Source organism: Mesoplodon mirus (assembly GCF_964341445.2).
Source record: "Mesoplodon mirus genome assembly, chromosome: 9".
NCBI classification, from domain to species: domain Eukaryota; kingdom Metazoa; phylum Chordata; class Mammalia; order Artiodactyla; family Ziphiidae; genus Mesoplodon; species Mesoplodon mirus.
In genome coordinates, this window is record NC_138985.1 from 114,197,941 (window position 1) to 114,219,506 (window position 21,566).

Consider the following 21,566-nt stretch of genomic DNA (forward strand, 5'->3'; position numbering starts at 1 on the left):
GCGCAGTATGGAGACACGATTCATCCGCACCGCTCGGGACGCGCCCCCCCTCCCCGGGCACCAGCGCCCCCGCGGCACCTGCGGCCCCCCATCTCCTGGCACCTGCGCCCCACCTACGCGCCCCGGCCCCGCCCCTCATCCCTCCCGCCGCAGAGCCTGGCACCGACGCTTCTTCCCACGCTCCGACGCGCCGTCGATGCGGGTGCGCGCACGCGGGCGAGGCGCCGGGAGCAGCGCCGCGGCGTCGGTGTCGGGCGCGCGCACGCCGGCGGGGCGGCGCACGGCAGCGGCGGCGGCGGCGGCCATTTTTCCTCCCGGCAGCTACTCCGGGTGCAAGTGCGGGGTCTGCGGCCCTGCAGGCGCTCGGGCTCGGCCGGAGCGGCGGGGAGGCGTGGATGAGGGGGGAGGTGGCCGAGGGCTGCCCCCAGTGTCGCCGCCCCTCCCCCCCAGGGCAGTCCGGGCGGGCAGAGCGCCGGCGGGCGCGGGCTCGGGGACACTTCCTGGCGCGGCCTCGTCCTCACCGCTCCCCTCACGCCGGGACCCTCCCCCGGTCGCTGTCCCCGCCGGGGGCCCTCCCCCGGGGCCCGCCCGCGCTCTCAGTGTCGGGCCCTCGCAGATGGGATAGGCTGTAAAGATGTTTAGTTTTGAAGGGGATTTCAAAACCAGGCCCAAGGTGTCCCTGGGAGGCGCGAGCCGGAAGGTAAGAGCGGCCTGCGTGCGGCAGTGCCGCGGGGCTGGGCGGGGCCGGCCGCGAACTGCGGGCGGGACGGCGGGCTGGGGGCTGGCTCGGGTCCGGGAGGGGTCCATCCCGGCGGAGGGACGCGCGGGGGGCGGGCTGCGGGATCACCTGCTCCGACGGCTCAAAGCGGGTCTGGAAGGAAAGCTGATGGGGGAAAAGGGCTTTGTGGACCGGAATCGCCCAGAAGCTGCAAGGATGCTGAGGGTGGACGGCCTTTTATACTTAAGTAGTGAAAAACTCGGGGCAAAGGGCAGAGTGTTTCTTTCAGAAATGAACTTTAGGTACTTTATCACACTTGACTGATGGTGATTGCTTTTAGAGTACTACGTGGGGGTCTTGTCTGTTGTAGAAAGTAAGTAGAATGTATTTGTTCATGACAACAGTCTCTGAAGTTGAGGCGGAACTCCTCATCATAGGCCACGTGTTTGAATCCAAGGCCATGAAAGTCGTCCTTTACCAGCCTTTTGGAAACATTTCTGGAGAGGCTCTAGCCCGTTTTTTCTGTTCCAACGGGTCGTATGATTCTTCTTAGCGTAACAGTTCAGAATAAGGGCGTACAGACTAGTTACTGTGCTGTCCCCTCTGATGACTGGCATCTACTGATTCGGTGCAATTGCTGACAAGTAGTTCAGCGTCAGTGTTGCGTCATTTGCTTGCTTTTTACCACTTGTCCACTGGATCCCTTCCCTGCCTGTTTTAGTTTTATCAGACTAAAAATACAGTGTGGTCGCCCTTGCTTAGAGTGTTGGAAAAGTTCAAGTGAGTATAATTAGCGGATTGTTTACTAAATAATTTTCTAAAGTGTTCTTTCAGTGGTTCGTCTATTCTTTCTTCTGTATAGTATATTCTGTGTGTTACACTTAACGACGGGGTTGGCACATGGCTGAGCGGATGCTCAAGTCCATGTAAGAATATCCGCTTTAAATTGTACTATGGGGGTATGTGCATGATGGTTTCTGAGGGTAGAGGAGGGGAACCCAGCAGGGATTTGGGAAGGAAGTGTGCTGATAATTTACAAGCTTTGGGTTTTGCATGATGGTGATTGGTTAGAGGCTGCAGAACTAGGTGCCAGACTAGGTGCTGTGTAGGTGTTGTGCAGGGCTGGCGTGGGTCACATTCCGTGGCTTGGGTATTCATGAAAATCCCAAATGAGATCAAGGGACTTATGCCATTGGAAGGGGCCTTGGAGAACCTCTGGGCCAGATCTAGTTTACAGGTGGGATAAAGAGCTGTTGAGTGATTGCACAGCCACATAGCAAGCTGGGGACAGGTCACCACCTTAGAATCCATGTCACCTCACTTATGTAGGACCTTGTGACTTCTGTTACAGACAGGAGTGCCCTGGCAGGTCCTGCTAGGGTTTTGATCCTGTTTTCTCACCAAGTAACACATCTCTTCTTTAGGGAAAATAGTTATCTGTTGGTCAGAATCTCAAGGGGAGATTGCACGTCTTGCTTTTCAGCTGTGCGAAACAATTTTTTTCCCCCCTTTTACCCCCCTTTTCATTGAGGTTTAGACTTAACATACAGTCAGGGTCACAGACATTAAGTGTCTGTGTCTTAGGCCATGGCCCCTAGAAGCCTGAGGAGGAAATCCTGGTGCAGGTGAAATTGAGGCGGGAAGAGGAGAGGGCAGGGGACAAGGGGTTTTCTCGGTTGGAGTTTATCTTTAGCCGGATCCCACCGACAGCTCTGGAGCGTGGCTGGCATCACAGAGTTAGTTGTCCCTTCTTGAGGTGAGGGGGCTGGCATTTTGTATCCCCGTATCATTTAGTCGTTGTCTGCAGGCTGCCCCTGGGGTGGGTGGGAGTGTAATTCTCCAGAGAGGGTGGCAGTAAGGAGCCCACCGCAGTCACTCTGCAGTGGCTGGAGGGTGGGTGCATTGGCCCAGTACCGGAATCTGGGCAGGGAATTAACTGTAGGTTCGGCTGGCAGGCTTTTCACACATGAACACACCCGTGGGCCCACCATTCCCATCAAATAACTTGCCCAGCATTCCAGAGGCCCCATCTGCACCCTTCCATTCTAAGCCCCCCTACCCAAGGGTAACTACTATTCCGACCTTTATTACCACACATCAGTTCTGCCTGTTGAACTTCTTGTGCGTGGAGGCCCCTCTTTTTGGACTGGCCTCTGTGGCTCAGCATTTGGTCTGAGAGGTGGGATCCATCGTCTTACTCTGGTTGCACTGTCTGAACACAATAGCACAGTTGATGTGTATTTGTTGTGTGTGTCTCTGGGTGGACACACGCTCTCATGTGCTGCTCACACGTTCCACGTGGGCTTAGCTGCAGTGCACTCTGCCTCGGTCTGAGCGTTTCAGTGGCTCCACTTCCTTGCCAACACTTAGCGTTGTCCGTCATTTTAATTTGGCAGTTCCGGTGGGTATGTAGTTTCATTGTAGTTTTAATTTTGTTTCCTAACAACTAATGATGTTGCGCACCCATATATGCTTATTTTCCTTAATTCTCTTTGGCTGCAATATAAGTCCTTTGCCTCATTTAAAAAACAAAAACTTAAAATGATCTTTCCCCCATGTCTTAAATTATTGTTTGAAATTTTTCCTTTCTTAAGTTTAGTGGAAACTGAATAGTTGCCACTTTTTGAATAAATACATCTTCCCCCGCCCCAAAATTAAATGAATATTTAAAATGTTTATTTGTAAAGGTTCTTTGAAGGATCTGAAACATTGTAAGGAAAAGTTCATGCCCTCATTGTAATCTTGTTGGGGAGATAAGACTTACACAGTTAAACATTAAATAACGATAGAGAGAGCGATTACCACATTCTGGGTTTTCCTTGGGCTGATTCAGGAAAGAATAGAATTGGTTGGGGTTTAGTCTTGAAGGATGCGTGGAATTAGGGTAGCTGGGAAGCCAAGGTTATTCCAGGTGGGTGGAAGGGTATACACAGAGTAGGTATATACTGGATTGGGTAGGTATATACTGAGTCTAAGTCACATAGGTTTCCACTTTTTAATATTTCTGAAGTCAGGATACATGGTGGCATGACATAGTTTATTGGCAGTATTTTTTTCTATTCTTGGTAGTGCATAGAAGAATGAATATCTTAATGGTCATTTGATTACAAGTATAGAAATGCACTGTTATTAGCATCTTGCCTTAATGTGGTTCATTTGTTACATTGATGAACCAATAACAATACATTAAGATTCATTCTTTGTGTTGTGCTTAAGTGGGTTTTGACACATGTATAATGACAGGTATCTGCCATTACAGCATCATAGAGAAAAATCTGTTGCCCTAAAAAGCCACTGTGCTTTACCCATTCATCTTCTCCCTTATCCCTCACACACTGCCGCCCCCCTGCCCCCAGTCTCTGGCCACCACTGATCTTTTTACTGTCTCCATAGTTTTGCCTTTCTAGAATGTCATGTAGTTGGAATCATACGGTGTGTAGCCTTTTCAGATTTGCTTCTTTCACTTAGCAGCGTACATTTAAGGTTCCTCCATGCCTTTTCATAGCTTGCTAGCTTGTTTTTTTATCTTATTTTTTATTAACAGACTATTTTTGTAGAGCAGTTTTAGTCTTAACAGAAAAAACTGATGGGAAAGTTCAGAGAGTTCTCACTCCATCTTCCTTCCACATTGTTTTCTCTATTATTTCTATCTTGCCATAATGTGGTACGTTTGTTAAAATTGATGGACCAATATTGATACCTTATTATTAAGTCAGTTTATATCAGGGTTCAGTCCAGGTGTTGTACGGTCTGTGAGTTTTGATCTTTTGAGACTGGCTTCTTTAACTTAGGAATATGCTTTTAAGTTTGTTCCAGGTCTTTCCTGGCCTGATGGCTCTTTTTTTTTTTCCCCCTCTAAATTGCTGAATACTGTTCCATTGTCTGGATGTACCACAGTTTATTTGTCCCTTCACCTGCTGAAGGAAATCTTGGTTGCTTCCAAGTTTTAGCAATTATAAATAAAGCTGCCATAAACATGCACATGCAGGTTTTGTGTGTGGACATAGTTTTCAGCTCCTTTTTGTAAATATCAAGGAGCGCGATCGATCGTATGGTAAGATTACGTTTAGTTTTGTAATTAACTGCCAAACTGTATTCCAAAGTGGCTGCACCGTTCTGCGTTCCCACCAGCAATGAGAGTTGCTGCTGCTCCACATCCTCGCCAGCATTTGGTGTTGTCACTGTTTAAATTTTGGCCATTCTAATAGGTATGTAGTGGTATCTTATTGTTTTAAGTTGCATTTCCCTGTTGACATGTGATGTGGAGCATCTTTTCACATGTGCTGATTTACCATCTGTGTATCTTTGTTAAGATGTCCAGGTCTTTATCCCATTTTTTAATTGGGTTGTTTGTTTTCTTACTGTTGAGTTTTAGCAGTTCCTTATACACATTTTCAATGTATTTGTATATATTTTGCAGATATAAACTCTTTTCAGAGAGGCCTTTTGCATATGTCTTCTCCCAGTTTTGAGCTTGTCTTTTCATTCTCTTAACAGTCTTTCGCAGAGCAGAAGTTTTTAATTCTAATGAAGTCCAGTTTTATCAGTTTTTTTCTTTCATGAATTGTACTTCTTATGTCGTAGCTAAAAAGTCATTGCCAAACACGATGTCACCTGGTTTTTCTCCTGTGTTAACTTCTAGTAGTAGTATAGTTTTGTATTTTACATTTAGGTCTGTGATCCATTTTGGGTTAATTTTCGTGAAAGGTGTTAAGGTCTGTGTCTAGATTTATTTTTTCTTTCTGTTTTGGCATGTGGATATCCAATTGTTCCAACATATTTGTTGAAAAGCTGTCCTTTCTTCATTGAATTAATTGCCTTTGCTCCTTTGTCAAAAGATCAGTTGGCTGTATTTTTGTATGTCTATTTTTGGGCTTGCTATTCTGGTCCGTTCATCTATTTGTCTCTTCTGGATTTTTTTGTTTTGCTTTGTTTTTGCCAATGCCATACTGTCTTGATTTCTGAAGCTTTATGGTAAGTCTCAGAGTCAGCTAGTGTCAGTCCTCCGACTTTGTTCACATTTTTCTTCAGCATTGTGTTGACTTTTTTGGGTCTTTTGCCTTTCCATATCAACCTTAGAGGCAGTTTGTTGATATTCACAAAATAACTATTTATATATATATATATTTTTTAAGCCACTGTATTTTAGGTGTATTTGTTGCATTTGTTTTTATTGAAATATAGTTGATGGTACAATATTACATAAGTTATAGGTGTACAATAGTAATTCACAGTTTTTAAAGGTCATACTCATAGTTATTATAAAATATTGGGTATGTTCTCTGTGTTGTACAGACTTACTGGGATTTTGATTGGGAATGTGTTGAATCTGTAGATCAAACAAGTTAGGAAGTATTGATCTTGACAATATTGAGTCTTCCTATTCAACATGGAATGTCTCTCCATTTGTGCAGTTCTTTGATTTTATTCATCAGACTATTGTAATTTGCCTTATATAGACCGAAGTATTTCTTTTTTGGGGGGTTGCTAATATAAACAATACTGTGTTTTTAATTTCCAGTTCCAAATGTTCATTATTGGCTTACAGGAAGGCAATTTTGTTTTGTATTTACCTTTATACCAATTTCTCCCTATTTCCCTCACCTCTATCCACCCAGCCCCTGGCAGCTACTTTTCTATTCTCTTTTTTGACTTTGACTTTTTTTTGTTTGACTTTTTTTTTTTTTTTAAATATTCTATGTATAAGTGATACCTACAGTATTTGTCTTTCTGTGGCTTATTTCACTTAGCTTAAGGCTCTCAAGGTCCATCCATATTTCTACACATGGTAGAATTTCCTTCTTTCTCTTGACTGAATAATATTCTGTTGTGTGTATGCACCACATCTTTATCTGTTCGTCTGTTTGATGACCACTTAGGTCTTCGTATCTTTATTATTTTGAATAATGCTGCAGTGAATATAGTGGTGCAGATATCTTTTCAATACCTGTTTTCATTTCTGTTGGATAGCTACCAAGAAGTGGGATTGCTGGACCATAAGGTAGTTCTATTTTTAATTTTTTGAGGAACCTTCATATTGTTTCCATAGTGGAAATGTTATTTATTTATTTATTTATTTATTTAAATTTCAAATACTAGTTCATTGATGGAATATGGAACCAATTGACTTTTATATGTTAATCTTGTATCCTGCAGTATTGCTATAATTACTTATTAGTTCCAGGAGTTTTTTGTTAATTCTTTGGGATTTTCTACAGAGACGATCATGTCATCTGTGACCAAAGACAGTTTTATTTCTTTCTTCCCAATCTGTATAGCTTTTGTTTCCTTTTCTTGCTTTATTGCATTAGCTAGAGCTAATGATGTCAAAAAGGAGTGGTAAGAGAAGATATCCTTGCTTTGTTCCTTATCTTAGTGGGAAAGTTTCTAGTTTCTCACCATTAAGTACGATGTTAGCTGTAGGTATTTTGTGGTGGTTCTTTATCAAGTTGAGGACGTTCCTATGTATTTCTAGTGTGTTGAGAATTTTTGTCGTGAATGGGTGTTGGGTTTTTTAAATTTACTTTTAATTTTTATTTTCTTTTTTGGCCACACGGCGTGGCATGTGGGATCTTAGTTCCCCAACCAGGGATCGAACCTATGCTCCCTGCAGTGGAAGCACGGAGCCCTAACCACTAGACTGCCAGGGAATTTCCTGGGTGTTGGATTTTGTCAAATGCTTTTTACTGTGTGATCATATACTTTTCCTTAGTCTGTTGATGTGATGGATTACACCAAGAGTTTTTTGAATGCTGAACCAGCCCTGCATACCTAGCATAAATCCCATGTGGTTATGATGTATAATTCTTTTTATATGTTGTTGCATTGAATTTGGTAGTATTTTGTTTGGGGATTTTTGCATCTGTGTTCCGGAGAGAGTAGCTTTTATTTCTCGTGATGTCTTTTTCTGGTCTTTGTTTTAGGGTACTGCTGGCCTCGCAGAATGAGTTTCACTGTAGAGCCTACCGAAACCAGCTACTGTAATTTTAATTTCCCCTTTCAATAAGTCTAGAATACTCTTAGGATTTTAAGCACTCTGATTGGTTAGTTTTATATAACTGCCCTCTATTGTGTAATTGGAGGTCTTACCTAAAATATTTTAACCTAAAAAAAGTCCATGCTATTTCATTTTGAAAAGCTGGCAGTTGATATACATGTTGTCATACTACTCTGTGTTGCAGTGGAACATAAACTGTTTTTTACACGTCTGACATCAAGTAAAGTAGAAACATTTCTAAAATCAGATTTTAAGATTTACTGTCAGAACTGGTATTATTACCTTCCTGTTTTATCTAGCAGCCCCACATCTGTTCTCTTGAATATGATTTTCCATACTCTTCACATACGAGACCAGAACACTGTAGTTCTCTGTAGCATATAAGGTCAGGAATTCTTGATCTGGTTCCTAGGGAAACCAAGCAGAATGGAAGGGCTGAGACTTTGTCTAATTCTCTTTGGACTTCTAATCAGGGTCTAGGGTGAGGCAAGCAATGCACGTAGGGCACAAAATTTAAGGAGGCTCTGACTCGAGATGCATAGGTGCAGGGCTTAAGGTGGCACTCGGGTTCATGGCCCTGAGAGTGAGTGCCTCCTTAAATTTTGTGCTCAGGCACCTACCTGGCTTGCCTTCCCTAGTCCTGTCTGGCTTTGCACACTCCAGTGTGTGCTGATTTTCTTGAGTTACAATTAGTTGCCAACTAGGTCTCTTAACTAAGGTAATAAACAGGTCATCTCATAGGACTGTAGAAGAGCCCTCAAAAGAGGTTATTGCAGAAGCAGTAAAGAGTTTTCCTCGGTCTCTTTCCCTTTTTTCTTATAACTTTAAAGAATGCGGGCACCTAAGAGTTTGGAAGTTAAGCATTTTATTCTTTGACCGTGACCCTTATTTTATACCACTGTGTCCTTGTTCTCCGGCCACGGCCTCTTCACGCCTCTGTTGCCTACGCCGCTTGTGAGCATGCAGGCAGGGGCAGGAGCTTCCTTCCGGCTGAGTGTCTCCGGAGTCCATCACCTTCGGTGATGACCAAGTCAAAGTTGGGGACGCCTGCTGGGGGGTGCGGGTGGCAGCGTGAATCGGTGCAGCCTGCCTGGGGGACGGTCTAACAGCACGCGTCAGGAGTCGTAAACAGGTACGGCCCCTCTAAGTCCAGTAAGTCTACTTTTAGAAATTTATTCTAAGAAACTAACTTGACAGGTGCATGGGATAGATGCATGAGAAAGAAAAGATGATGTTCGTGGCATTACTTACAGTATTGAAAAATTCAAAACAATCTAAATGCCTAACAACAGGAAATTTGTTAAATGGTATAACAGTGCAGTGGGGTACTATACAACTGTTTAAAGTGGTCATGATCTATATTTGTTAATATTTATCATTTATTGATGTCTGCTCATTATATGTATTAAACTGTGTCATTGTTAGTGGAAATAAGTAGATTTCAAAACAGTAGTGCGGTCTGCGTTTAAATTATGTTAATCTGAACAGTCATGATCTCTGCTTTACCAGCGTCTTAATTTCCGATGAACAGAGTGCATCATGGTGGCTTAAAGCAGCACGTTTTTGTTCTCTCACTCCGCTCTGTGGGGCAGGCATCCGAGAGCAGCGTGCAGGGTGGTTCTGGCCTAGGGTCTCTGGAGGCTCAGGCATCGGAAGCCTTGCCCGGTGCTGGGGGAGCCACTGTGGGGCTGGCTCATGCCTGTGCCTGCAGGCCAGTGATGGGTCCTGGCGGGAGGTGTCATCTCCTGCCACTCGGACATCACCTTAGGGCTGCTTGAGTGTCCTCCTGACCTGGCAGCTGGCTTCCCCAGAGCCAGTGACGCAGGAGAGCAGGGAGAACGAGGCAAAGCCTGTTCCGAGGGAGTCCTGAAAGTCACACGTTGTCACTTTTGTCCTATTTTATTTGTCAATCCAGTCCACACAAGGTGAGAGGAATCACACTCCACCAGTTTGGAAATGTAGCAAGGAAAGAAGTTGGTAAACTAGGAACAGCTTAGAAAACGGGTGAAATAGAGAACTGACTTAAAATTCCTGTCTCCCAGGCGAGGCTCCCTGACTGTGAGCTGGCCTTTCCTGTGAGCTGTTAAGCTCTTGCGTTCCTGCATGGTCTTACCTGAAATGTTATGTTAGGCAGTTTATTTGAGTTAAGCACCTTCCTCAAAAAAGCCTCAGAATCATGAGAGGCTGCCATTTATTTGCAGCAATTTGAATTCACTTAGATCATTTATCTTTTTAATCCAGCCACCCTTGGAGAAAAGGGGGGAATATACAGGGGAGTAAGTAATATGGGAATGAAAGTGTTTGGCTTGTCACTTTGACAGCCAGAGGGCAGGAGGTAGATGCATCAGGCCATTGGAGAGAGGGGGTGAAGTAGGAGAGCATCAAAGTACATTTCTGGCCATCTGAGAGCTGCTTGGGGCGCCTTGTGCCAGAACGGAGGGAGGAAGCCTGTTTCCCTCCTTTTCCAGGGCCTATTCTCAGGGCCCCGGGCGGGCAGCATCATGTCAGTGCCCTCGGCTCTCGTGTGCTGGATGGCGATTCTTACCACTGTTTACAGGTTGAACGTTGTTGCCACCAGTTAGAAGATCAGCACGGGCAGAGGTGTCCGACCCTGGAGAGCTGGCAGTCACCTACAGACTGTTCAGCTGGCTGGAGCGGGGGCGGGCGAAGAGAAGGCTGGGGAGACGGGCAGTCGGGCCAGGTCATAAAGGGGCACCTTGGGAGCCACTGAAGGCTTCTGAAGCAGTGAAGTGACCCTGAGCAAATTCAGGTTTTAGAGAGACGATTGTGGGGCAGTGCAGGGGCTGGACACCAGGCGAGAGACAGGCAGCTGTGGTTGTGCGGAGGAGTAGTGAGGGCCTGAAGCAGGCAGCAGGAACTGAGTGGAGGGGTGCAGGGCTGTCGAGGAGCCAGAACTGATGAGCTCTGGGGGACAAGCATCACGTCAGGTGTCAGTCTGGGGTGACAGGAGTGGACGGTGACCCCATAATCCGACACGACGCTGAGTTCCTAGGGATGTATTCAACGTAAGATGCTTGGGGTTGCTCAGTAGGCAGGTGGGGTGCTAGTCTGGAGCTTCAGGTAGAGACTGGGAGTCGTTGGTCCATCAGTAGGTAACAGTTGAAGTTGTGAGATGCGTTGGAAAATGTTTTGCTGAGAAGACATGTGGGCTCAGGACAAAACTCCGAGGGATGCCAGCGTTTACAGAAACAGGGAAAGAGGGGCACGCAAGGGAGAGGTGCTGCTGGGACCAGTACGTGGCCAGCCAGCAGGCGTGGCGGTGTGCACAGACGGTAGTACTGACTGGGAGGCCTGAGCAGAGCAGAGCTCATCAGAAAGGCAGGGCTTGTTGGAGGACCTCAGACCTTTTGTACTGGTTTTGAGGTTTTATTTGCTGTAGCTGTGACTGTATCCTGTGGACTGACCATAAGACATTTATATAAACTCTAGGTTATTCCAAAGCCGAGGATCCAATTGTTCAGTCTGTTCTCTAAAATTAAAGTTTCGTTTTCTTTTTTAAATTACCATGCATGTTCTCTGTATGAGCTGTGTGTGATGAAGTAAACATGTTCATCCTTTACTTTTGGACATTTAGGTTGTTTCTATTTTGTTGTGAACAACATCTTTATAGCCGGTGATTTATAATTATTTTTTAGGATACATTGCAGAAAGAAGCTGAATTGCTTGGTCAGTGTGCACATAGGCTTTTGATATGTTTTCTTCTCTAGAAAAAAGTATATCAATTTCCATTCCCTGGTCTTGGCAGTTAAGCACTGCCTTAGCATCTGTGCAGTCGCAGGGAGCCTCCGAGGGCACTTTCTCTCCAGGGTGCTTCTGTTTTCTCTCCTTATTTGTTAGTTACCTACACTGCATCCCTCAGGCTTTGTCCTCCTGCTTGTTGTATGCTCTCGCCTCTTCTAGACTCCTTCTCTGTGAGGCGGAGGTGTTGGCATCCCGTAGAGGAAGAAATCAGGGCTCAGAGATTCCAAATCATTTAGTGAAGTATGTGAACCCTGGTCTGGATGTTGGATGTTGTGTAGCCTGCACGTCTTGTGTTGTTTCTCGCTTTGCTTAAGCTCTCCTTTAACTGCTTGGCAAGTTGAGGACCATGTCCTGCAGGCACTGAAAGGATGGCTTTAACAGTCCTATGTCTTTTTGAATTAATTTTTCTTATAATGTAGCTTTAGTGCTCTCTTTAACTTTTTTAGGAACATTAGTAAACTCTAGTGTGTTGGCAAGCAGCACGGTTCATAGCACATATTTACTGTGAAAGATGAAATGTAAACAGTAAAATGGGGGCTTGGAAAAATGCTTATCTTCCTAACCAATTGTCTGCAACTTATTCATCCTTTCTGGGCTTCTCATTTTCACGTCTTGTAATGGGAAACTCATAATTCTTGATAATGAGAAAGTTAGATTATCACTAATCTTCCTTGGTCTAATAACGTTTCCATTTCTAATCTCCAGTCAGTGGCCTTTAAAAAAAAGTTACTTTTTTTTTTAATTGAAAAAGTTATAAAAACTGAGACTCTTCTAAAGGGCATATAATGAAGTCTTCCTCTCACTGAGACTCCACACTTCCCCACTCTTACCAGTTTCCTCAATCTTTTCAAAACTAGATTAAATATAAATAAACGTGTGCCCCTAGCTTTTGAAATAACAGTGAGAGCTACTGTTCTCCTCAGCACTGTGTCTTAGTGACCATTCCACACCAGCACCTTTAGATGTAGTTTCTCTTCATGGATGCATAATATTCCACTGAATGGTTTGTATCATAGAACCACTTTCCTATTGATAGATGTATATGTGCAGGTTGTTTCCAGGGTTTTGCTAGTAAAACAGTGCCATAATTAATACACAGTTTTGGTGTAAGAAAAGAAGGTCTTTTGGAATTTATTGTAATGAGATATAAACTATTACATTTTATTTTGGTACTTTATTTTTTTTAATAAATAATTTATTGGCTGCATTGGGTCTTCATTGCTGCGCATGGGCTTTCTCTAGTTGCGTCGAGCAGGGGCTACTATTCATGGTGGTGCGCGGGCTTCTCCTTGCGGTGGCTTCTCTTGTTGCAGAGCATGGGCCCTAGGCGCGTGGGCTTCACTAGTTGCAGCACGCGGGCTCAGTAGTTGTGGCTCGCGGGCTGTAGAGTGCACGCTCAGTAGTTGTGGCGCACGGGCTTAGTTGCTCCACAGCATGTGGGATCTTCCCAGACCAGGGCTTGAGCCCGTGTCCCCTGCTTTGGCAGGCGGATTCTTAACCACTGCGCCACCAGGAAGTCCTTTGGTACTTTATTTTTAAATGAGCTCTTCTCACATTTTATGCTCTTTACACATGTTAATATGTGCATAAATTTTGTTCTAGTCTTTTTTCTATATAGTGTTTGAATTGGAAATCATATTGTACATTGTTTCATTTTTTATTTTGTATAAATAAATTTATTTATTTATTTATTTATTTATTTATTTATTTTTGGCCGTGTTGGGTCTTCGTTGCTGTGCGCGTGGGCTTTCTCTAGTTGCGGTGAGCGGGGGCTACTCTTTGTTGCAACATGCAGGCTTCTCATTGCGGTGGCTTCTCCTGTTGCAGAGCACGGGCTCTAGGCGTGTGGGTTCAGTAGTTGTGGCTCATGGACTCTAGAGCGCAGGCTCCATAGTTGCGGCGCACGGGTTTAGTTGCTCCGCGGCATGTGGGATCTTCCCGGACCAGGGCTCGAACCTGTGTCCCCTGCATTGGCAGGCTGATTCTCCACCACTGTGCCAACAGGGAAGCCCTGTACATTGTTTTATAAATATGATTTTTAGTAACTTATTACTGTATTTTGATGCACTTTTAAATATTTGCATGTATGTGAAGTTGGTTGCTGTTGTATTTACATAAAGGTTCTTTCTTATAGGTCGATAAAAGAAGGAAAAATCCACAGATCATAGGTTGTGCATTATTTACAAATAAAACTTTTGCTAAATTTTCACATTTTAATTAACTCAAAGTATTTTACTTGAAATTCTTCAAATTGTGTAAAACTGTTAGTATTGTGTTAGTGCATGAGAGTGGGAACATATACTAACTTGAAACAGATGTGAAACTGATTGTTCTATTTACATTGGTAAATGGAGTAAATTGCTAATGGAAAATATAATCCAAATATTTTGAAAACAAAGGAAATCTCACAGTTTTTAAAAAATCAAGGTATTAATAAACATGGCTAAACTTATTTTTATAAGTGCTTAGCAGTCAATTTGAGCATTTGGTTTTATGGAAATTGTCATGTTATGTACATATAGTTTGACCTATACTCAAATTTTTGACCATAAATTTTTTTTTGATTCTGATGGTTAATGAAATCTAATTTAAACTATATATGACTTACTTTTTAAAAACTTCATTTTGTTCCCACTAAATTAATTTGCATGAAGAAAGCATTTTCCCCCCTTTAAAAAACATCTTTGTTAATGGTATCTGTGAAGTTTGGCCATATTTAATTTTCAGAGGAGATAAGATAATGTGCCTAAGGCTCAAAGATCAAATAGAGTAGTTTGCTGTAATTTACTGTTGTTTACATATTGATGAATAGGGCTAGTGTCACAGCTGTGGAGGTGAGAGATTAGCATTGAAAACAACAGGTCTGCTATAGGAACAATAGGTTTAGTCATTCCCAAAACAGTTGATTCAGTGTGCTTTATGAAACTGGTATATAACTGGGCTGGGAAACCCTAACTTGTCTAGGCCTGTAGACTCTAAAATGTAAAAGCTATTTTCAATTATAATAAATTGAAACCAAAAATTTGTTAAGAATGAAAATCTAAATGTGCGTTTTACTGGTACCCTATTGTTCTCTTCCTCCCAGCCACTTAATTAATGAACTTATTCTTGGCTTTGTTGAGCTGTTTATAAAAACTTACGTTCTGGAGTAGCTTCATTAGTATCTTATTCTAAAAAAGTGAGAAAGTATTACACATACTTGGATAATAATTCAAGCAGTAGAAAATAAAGATTCAAATAAAATGAACATCTCCCTGCCTTTCACCCCACCGCTCACTCCCCCAGTTCCTGATCCTTGTAATGGGTCTGTGTTCCCAGGTTCTTCCCTGTCCTCTCAGAGCTGTTTTCTGCACATGGAATCACTGAGATGTGCACTCTTCTCTTGTTTGAACACACGCTAGAGCACGTTGAACAGACTGCTGTGCTTCTCCCTCCAGCACTACGTCTGGGCATAGTTCCAGATCAGTACAAATAGATCTGCTGCATTTTTCAAAAAGCTGTGTATGGGCTTCCCTGGTGGTGCAGTGGTTAAGAACCTGCCTGCCAACGCAGGGGACATGGGTTCGAGCCCGGGTCCAGGAAGATCCCACATGGTGCGGAGCAACTAAGCCTGTGCGCCACACCTACGGAGCCTGCCCTCTAGAGCCCGCGAGCCACAACTACTGAAGCCCGTGTGCCACAACTGCTGAGCCCACATGCCACAACTACTGAAGCCCGTGCGCCTAGAGCCCGTGCTCCACAACAAGAGAAGCCACCGCAATAAGAAGCCCGTGCACTGCAACCCAGAGTAGCTCCCGCTTGCTGCAACTAGAGAAAGCCCATGTGCAGCAACAAAGACCCAGTGCAGCCAAAAATAAATAAACTAAATAAATTTTTTAAAAAAAGAAGCTATGTACGATACTCCGTGTAATGAGTGTTCTGTTAATAGCTGTCATGTATTTTAATGGCCATTTAGGTTGTTTTCAGCTTTTTTGCTAATTTAAACAGCACTGTGGTGCATTTACTTGTGTATGTGCCAATAATATTTGTAGGTTAAATTTCTAGAAGTGCTAGGTCAAAGGCTATTTTTATAGATATTTCCAAATTGCCCTCTAAGGAGATATATCAGTGTAAGAAAGTGGCTGCTGTCCATCTTCATCTCAGTGTGTTATCTGAGGTTTAAAGTTTGCCAGTTAGATGGGTTAAAAAGCCTATCATTGTGTTTTTATTGCATTTTTTCCTAAAAATGAGTAAAGATGAAGGTCTTATGTTTAAAATATATTTTTGTTTATTTCCCTATGTACTGTTTATAGCTTTTGCTAATTTTTCTATTTGATTGTTGATCATTTATTTATTTTTTAAATAAATTTATTTATTTATTAACTTATTTTTGGCTGTGTTGGGTCTTTGTTGCTGTGTGCAGGCTCCCTCTAGTTGTGGTGAGCGGGGGCTACTCTTCGTTGCGGTGCATGGGGTCCTCATTGCAGTGGCTTCTCTTGTTGCGGAGCGTGGGCTCTAGGCGTGTGGGCTTCAGTGTTGTGGCACATGGGCTCAGTAGTTGTGGCTCGCAGGCTGTAGAGCGCAGGCTCAGTAGTTGTGGCACACGGGCTTTGTTGCTCTGCAGCATGTGGGATCTTCCCAGGCCAGGGCTCGAACCCGCATCCCCTGCATTGGAAGGCAGGATCCCAACCACTGCGTCACCAGGGAAGTCCAGTTTGTTGATCTTGTAAAATTATTACTGAGAGCTTTTACAAATAGTTGGTTTTGCAGTGTTACAAATATTTATTCCCACTTTGTCAACTTTTTAAGCCTTGGGTATGGCATTTTTCTGTCTAGAAAGTTTTAATTTTTATGGGGTCAAATTTATCATTTAAAAAAAATATTTACTTCTTTTATTTTTGGCTGCGTCGGGTCTTGGTTGCAGCGCGCGTGGGCTCAGTACTTGTGACTCGTGGGCTCTCTAGTTGAGGCATGCAGGAAGTTTATCATTCTTAAATAAGTTAATAGACTTGGGCTTCCCTGGTAGCGCAGTGGTTGAGAGTCTGCCTGCTAATGCAGGGGACACGGGTTCGAGCCCTGGTCTGGGAGGATCCCACATGCCGCGGAGCAGCTAGGCCCGTGAGCCACGACTACTGAGCCTGCGCGTCTGGAGCCTGTGCTCCGCAACAAGAGGCCGCGATAGTGAGAGGCCCGCGCACCGCGATGAAGAGTGGCCCCCGCTTGCCACAACTAGAGAAAGCCCTCGCACAGAGATGAAGACGCAACACAGCAAAAATAAACAAATTAATAAAAACTCCTACCCCCAACATCTAAAAAAAAAAAAAAATAGACTTAATGTGTGGTGTGATATTTCTTTCTTAAAGCAAGTCTTCCTCCACACTGAGATTTTAAAAACAATCCGCATGTTATTTTCACGTATTTTTATAGTGCTGTATATGTATATAAATCTCAGGTCCATCAGGAATCTATTCTGATATGAAGACTTAGGGATACAATGTCATTTATTTAGGCTACTCAGTTGTTGTGACACTGTTTATTGAATAATACATTTTTCTCTGCAAATTTGAAATGGCAGCTTTATCAACGGCTGAATCTCTGTTTTTATTTATGTCTCCCTGGAGACCCTCTGACAGTGACCTGTCTGCTTTTGCTTTAGCCTTATTAGTGTAGATCAACGTTTGTCCCCGAGTATGGAGTGTGATGATTCCGGTGGTACGTGAGAGAACATTTAAAAACATGGTAATTTTTTTTTAACTGTTACTTTAGCAACTTTTTTTTTCAGTGGTTTGAGAGACGGCAGTTTTATTTATTTGTTTGTTTGTTTATTTATGGCTGGGTTGGGTCTTCATTGCTGCGCACGGGCTTTCTCTAGTTGCCATGAGCGGGGGCTACTCTCTGTTGTGGTGTGTGTGAGCTTCTCATTGCGGAGCGTGGGCTCTAGGTGCGAGGGCTTCAGTAGTTGTGGCACACAGGCTCAGTAGTTGTGGCCCGTGGGCTCTAGAGCGCAGGCTCAGTAGCTGTGGTGCACGGGCTTAGTTGCTCCGCGGCACGTGGGATCTTCCCAGACCAGGGCTCGAACCTGTGTCCCCTGCATTGGCAGGCAGATTCTTAACCACTGCGCCACCAGGGAAGCCCTGGAGTGCTTGTCCTGATGAGGCAGGCGTGGGCGCCAGGGATGGACTGCTTCTCTAGCCCTGGTCCACACGGCTAGGGTGAGCTCCTGGATGCTGACTCCCGTCGTGCACTGTGGTGGGTTTGTTGGTTTGCTCTTTTAGCAGCCTGGTGAGATTTCACTTTGAGAAGTTAATAGTTATTTACTGGTCCGAGCCATGTGTAGGCACTCAGAATTGCGAGTTAGGATCAGGCCTATGCCTTTATTTTTCCGACCTGACTGCTGGGCCTGACATAGTTTGATCATTCATTACTGCTGTTTTAAGGGATGGGTTTTGTTTTGTTTTCTTATTTTCTGCTCTTCTTCAGAATAACTACAGCCCGACTGGCCCTGTGTGACGTAACCTGCTGAAGAGTGACCTTCCATGGCATTTGGTGGCCACATCTTTGAGGATGGTGCCCGTGTGGCCTCTAGGATTCTGACTAGTGCAGATACAGTCGCTTTCTGCATGTTGAGTAGTCAGCCCCGTGTGCTGGGTACCCGTCTGTGAATGTGAACTCACCCGTTCATCGTGTGGAGGAATATAGTAGTGGAGGTCATCTTCTCTTCATGGAAGAGATGACATTTAAGCTGAGTCTCACCTAAGGCAAGTGGGCGCTTGCCAGGTGTGTGTCAGTGCCAGGAGGGAAGGCCAGGCTGGGGAGGGGTGGGGCGTTTGAGACTTGGAGGGTAGTTGGGGGGCACGCCGTGCTGGAGGCGCAAGAGAAAGAGGAGGAGGTGTTTGACCGGAATATTCCTGCGCCAAGGCTGTGTTTGAACTTGACCCCTTAGAACACACTGGCCGTTCTCAAATTATGGTCTCAGATAGGCTACCATGAAGTAGGAAAATAAGACCAGCATGGTAGGTTTTACATAACTTTGGTTCATGTAAATAATTGAGCATTGAGAAGAGATGGTTCTGTCTAGTGTCCAGTGGTCTTTCAGGAAATGAGTATTAGATATTGCAGTTATTGTTTGTTTTAAAGGCGTAGCAGCCCTCTATGCAGGTAGAGGGTGGGAAGCCACGGAAGGAGTTTAAGCTTAAGTCATGGGTGATTTGAACTCTGAATTTTCAATCCATACTTCTTCCCTGTTCTTTATTACCTGTTGACTGACTTGTCGGTCCCAGCGATGTCTCAAGGTCAGTGAACTTTAACTTCATCGTTCTCTCCCTTCCATCCCATGCTGTCTTGGCATATGGCTCACCTAGCCAGAGATGGGGGTCTCCCGTTCCCTATGGATGCTGGCCTCGAGGTCAGCCCAGCCTCTCCCTCCAGCCCTGCTTCCTGCCCAGCGCCCCCTCTCGTGCCTCTGCTGCTTCCTGTGCTCCCCTCTCTGCTGGGATGCTTTCCATCTTGTCATCCTTCTGAGCACAGCCTTCCAAGATTTCTTTGGAATTCACCTTTTCTTCTGAGAGTTCTCTGAGTCGCGGAGGTGGAGTGTCTGTCTTTCTTTGCGCTGCCTCGTCCCCGGTGCCCACCTGTATTGAGGTGTGCACTCCCAGGGGCGGGGCCGCTCCTGCTGACTCTACTTTATTGCTAGTGTCTAGAATCGTGTCCGGCCCATGGTGGGTGCTTCTTCTGCTCCCACCAGACTGTGCGCTCCTTGGGAGCAAACACTTTTATTACTTTTAAAATAGCCAGTGCCGGGGGCTTTCCTGGTGGCGCAGTGGTTGAGAGTCCGCCTGCCGATGCAGGGGACACGGGTTCGTGCCCCGGTCCGGGAAGATCCCACATGCTGCGGAGCGGCTGGGCCCGTGAGCCATGGCCGCTGAGCCTGCGCGTCCGGAGCCTGTGCTCCGCAATGGGAGAGGCCACAACAGTGAGAGGCCCACGTACCACAAAAAAAAAAAAAAATAGCCAGTGCCTAGCATGACACATGAGTCAGCCAATATTTGTTGAGAATAAATTCCTCTCCTGTGCCTCGTTTGAATGTCTTTTGAACAGAGACGGTCTCTGAGTTGGGGAATATGGGAAGAAGCTCCGGTTCTGATGTGGACTTTGGTTGCTGGCTCAGGGGCCGCATATGATAGTGTACGTGACGTATAGACGGCGATTGAGTGTTCCGCCACACTTTTCTTTCTGGGCTGAACGGGCTTTCGTGGCCACCTCTGTGTCCCAGGCCTTTGCGCTTGCTCACTGCGCCGTTCCTGGGCACTCGGGGCCCTTTGTCGCTCACCCCCTGCTGCTCCCCGTGCCTCTGAACTCGTGGCACATTTGGGTGACCCCGGTTTCTTTCTGTGGCCTCCCCTCCCCACCAGCCTCCTTTCCGATATATCTTCCAAATTACCCGTGTATCATGATGACAAAAGAGTTTTAAAAATGGCTCAGAATGTGAAGTAATATGATCATACTTAATGTTGTTTTCAAAGTAAATAGCACACGGCTCACCAGCTCAGGCTCTGGACCCGTCTTGAGTTCGCATCTCGGCTCTCCCGCTCTTGAACCTCGCTTCTGTCATCTGTAAACAGGAAGAGCAATAGTGCTTAAACCGCGCTGGGTTATTCTGAGGAACACGTGATGAACCACATCCTCGGGTTTAGAACGTTGCTTAGCACGTGGAGGGTCAGCCCTCAGTCCGTGTTAGTTGTCTGTGTGCTGGGGCACAGTGCTCGGGCACAGAGGAGTCAGTGTTGGTGGCAGCTGGTGCTGTCCTAGAGTCTCCTGTCCCATGTGACTGACGTGACCTGTGGGGTTGGTTGACCTCCCTAGCAGACCTTTCTCTCCTCTCTGTAAAATATTTAGGGAGCATGAGGACTCTTTGAAAGACCTTCACATCATTTTAAACTACAGTTGAAATCACATATAAGGGTTTATGTGTGTCCAGGACTTTGGATTTCCTTGCTATGCTTATTTTATAATTTTTGAAATGAGCTGTTTTAAGTAGGAAACTTTACAGCCCCCAAGCACAGGTAAGAGAAGTGACCTTCCATTTATACGGTGTCCTATGTCCAAGGATTTTAATCTGTAGGTCATCAAAGGGTAAGGATATTCATCCTCAACACATTCAGCATTGCCTCTGGTGCGTTCATAGCCATCTCGTATCGTATGCTTCAGACTTAAAGTATTCACTTAGAATCCAGTTATGCTTTTTGATAATTGGTACCTATTTTGATTTTTAAAATACTTCAACCTCGGTGCTGTGTTGCAGGTATTCAGAAGTGCTTTTCAGCTGTTATGGTTACTCCTTTTAGACTGCTTTTCTGTACTTAAAGGAAATGTTCGTTTGTTCATTTTGTAAATATTTATTAACTCCCTACATGTGGCAGACATTGAAGCCAATGATAGGGACCTGGTGGTAAGAGACAGGCCAGGCCCTCAAACCCAGAGGGCTTTTAGATTAGTGACAGCTAAGCTTATGTGTGAAGTCAATTTGGTGACTGTTTTGCTGGCATGTACCATTTTTTTAAAAGTAAAATGTGGATTTAATTTCAGACTTTAAGTATATTTTCTTGTAGTTGTAACAGCATGTATCATTTTAAGAAATCTTAGCTCTATAACTATAACCAAGTAATGAACATATATTAACTCTGATTAAATGGAATAGAAGGAAGAGAAATTACAGACATATATTTACCACTCCTATTCATAAATAAAGATAATGACCAGAAATATGGCTGTATTTTTATCTAGAAGCTTTCCATAATTCTGAGCACTTTTTACTTTAGATTTTTTTCATTCCTCCTCCTACTTTTAATTAATCAGTTAAAAACGAAATATTTTTCTGACCTTTGACTTGTGATAAAGACTTTTTATTTGAATTCAAGAAATGAAATTCTCTGTAATGGAAAATATCTGGAGGATTTATTTCTTTGGCTGAAAATTTTGTCAGTTAGAAACTTTTTGCTCTACACGTTATGTATTCTTTCACATATCAAAGTATTATTTTAAATTGGCTTCATTACTTGCTTTCTGACTATTCTGATGAGTTGTATGTTTGTGTTAAGAAATTTAGGTTTA

General features: G+C 44.3%; 1 protein-coding gene across 1 annotated transcript in view; it reads left to right on the plus strand.

The window, feature by feature from the left end:
• The first annotated feature begins 277 nt into the window (after positions 1 to 277).
• UBE3C (ubiquitin protein ligase E3C) overlaps positions 278 to 21,566 on the plus strand; it is a 114,095-nt gene continuing 92,806 nt past the window's right edge. The window contains exon 1 of the mRNA XM_082632140.1: positions 278 to 700. Within this exon, the coding sequence (XP_082488266.1) occupies positions 635 to 700 (66 nt within the window). The 5' untranslated portion in view covers positions 278 to 634. The remainder of the gene's footprint in view (positions 701 to 21,566) is intronic.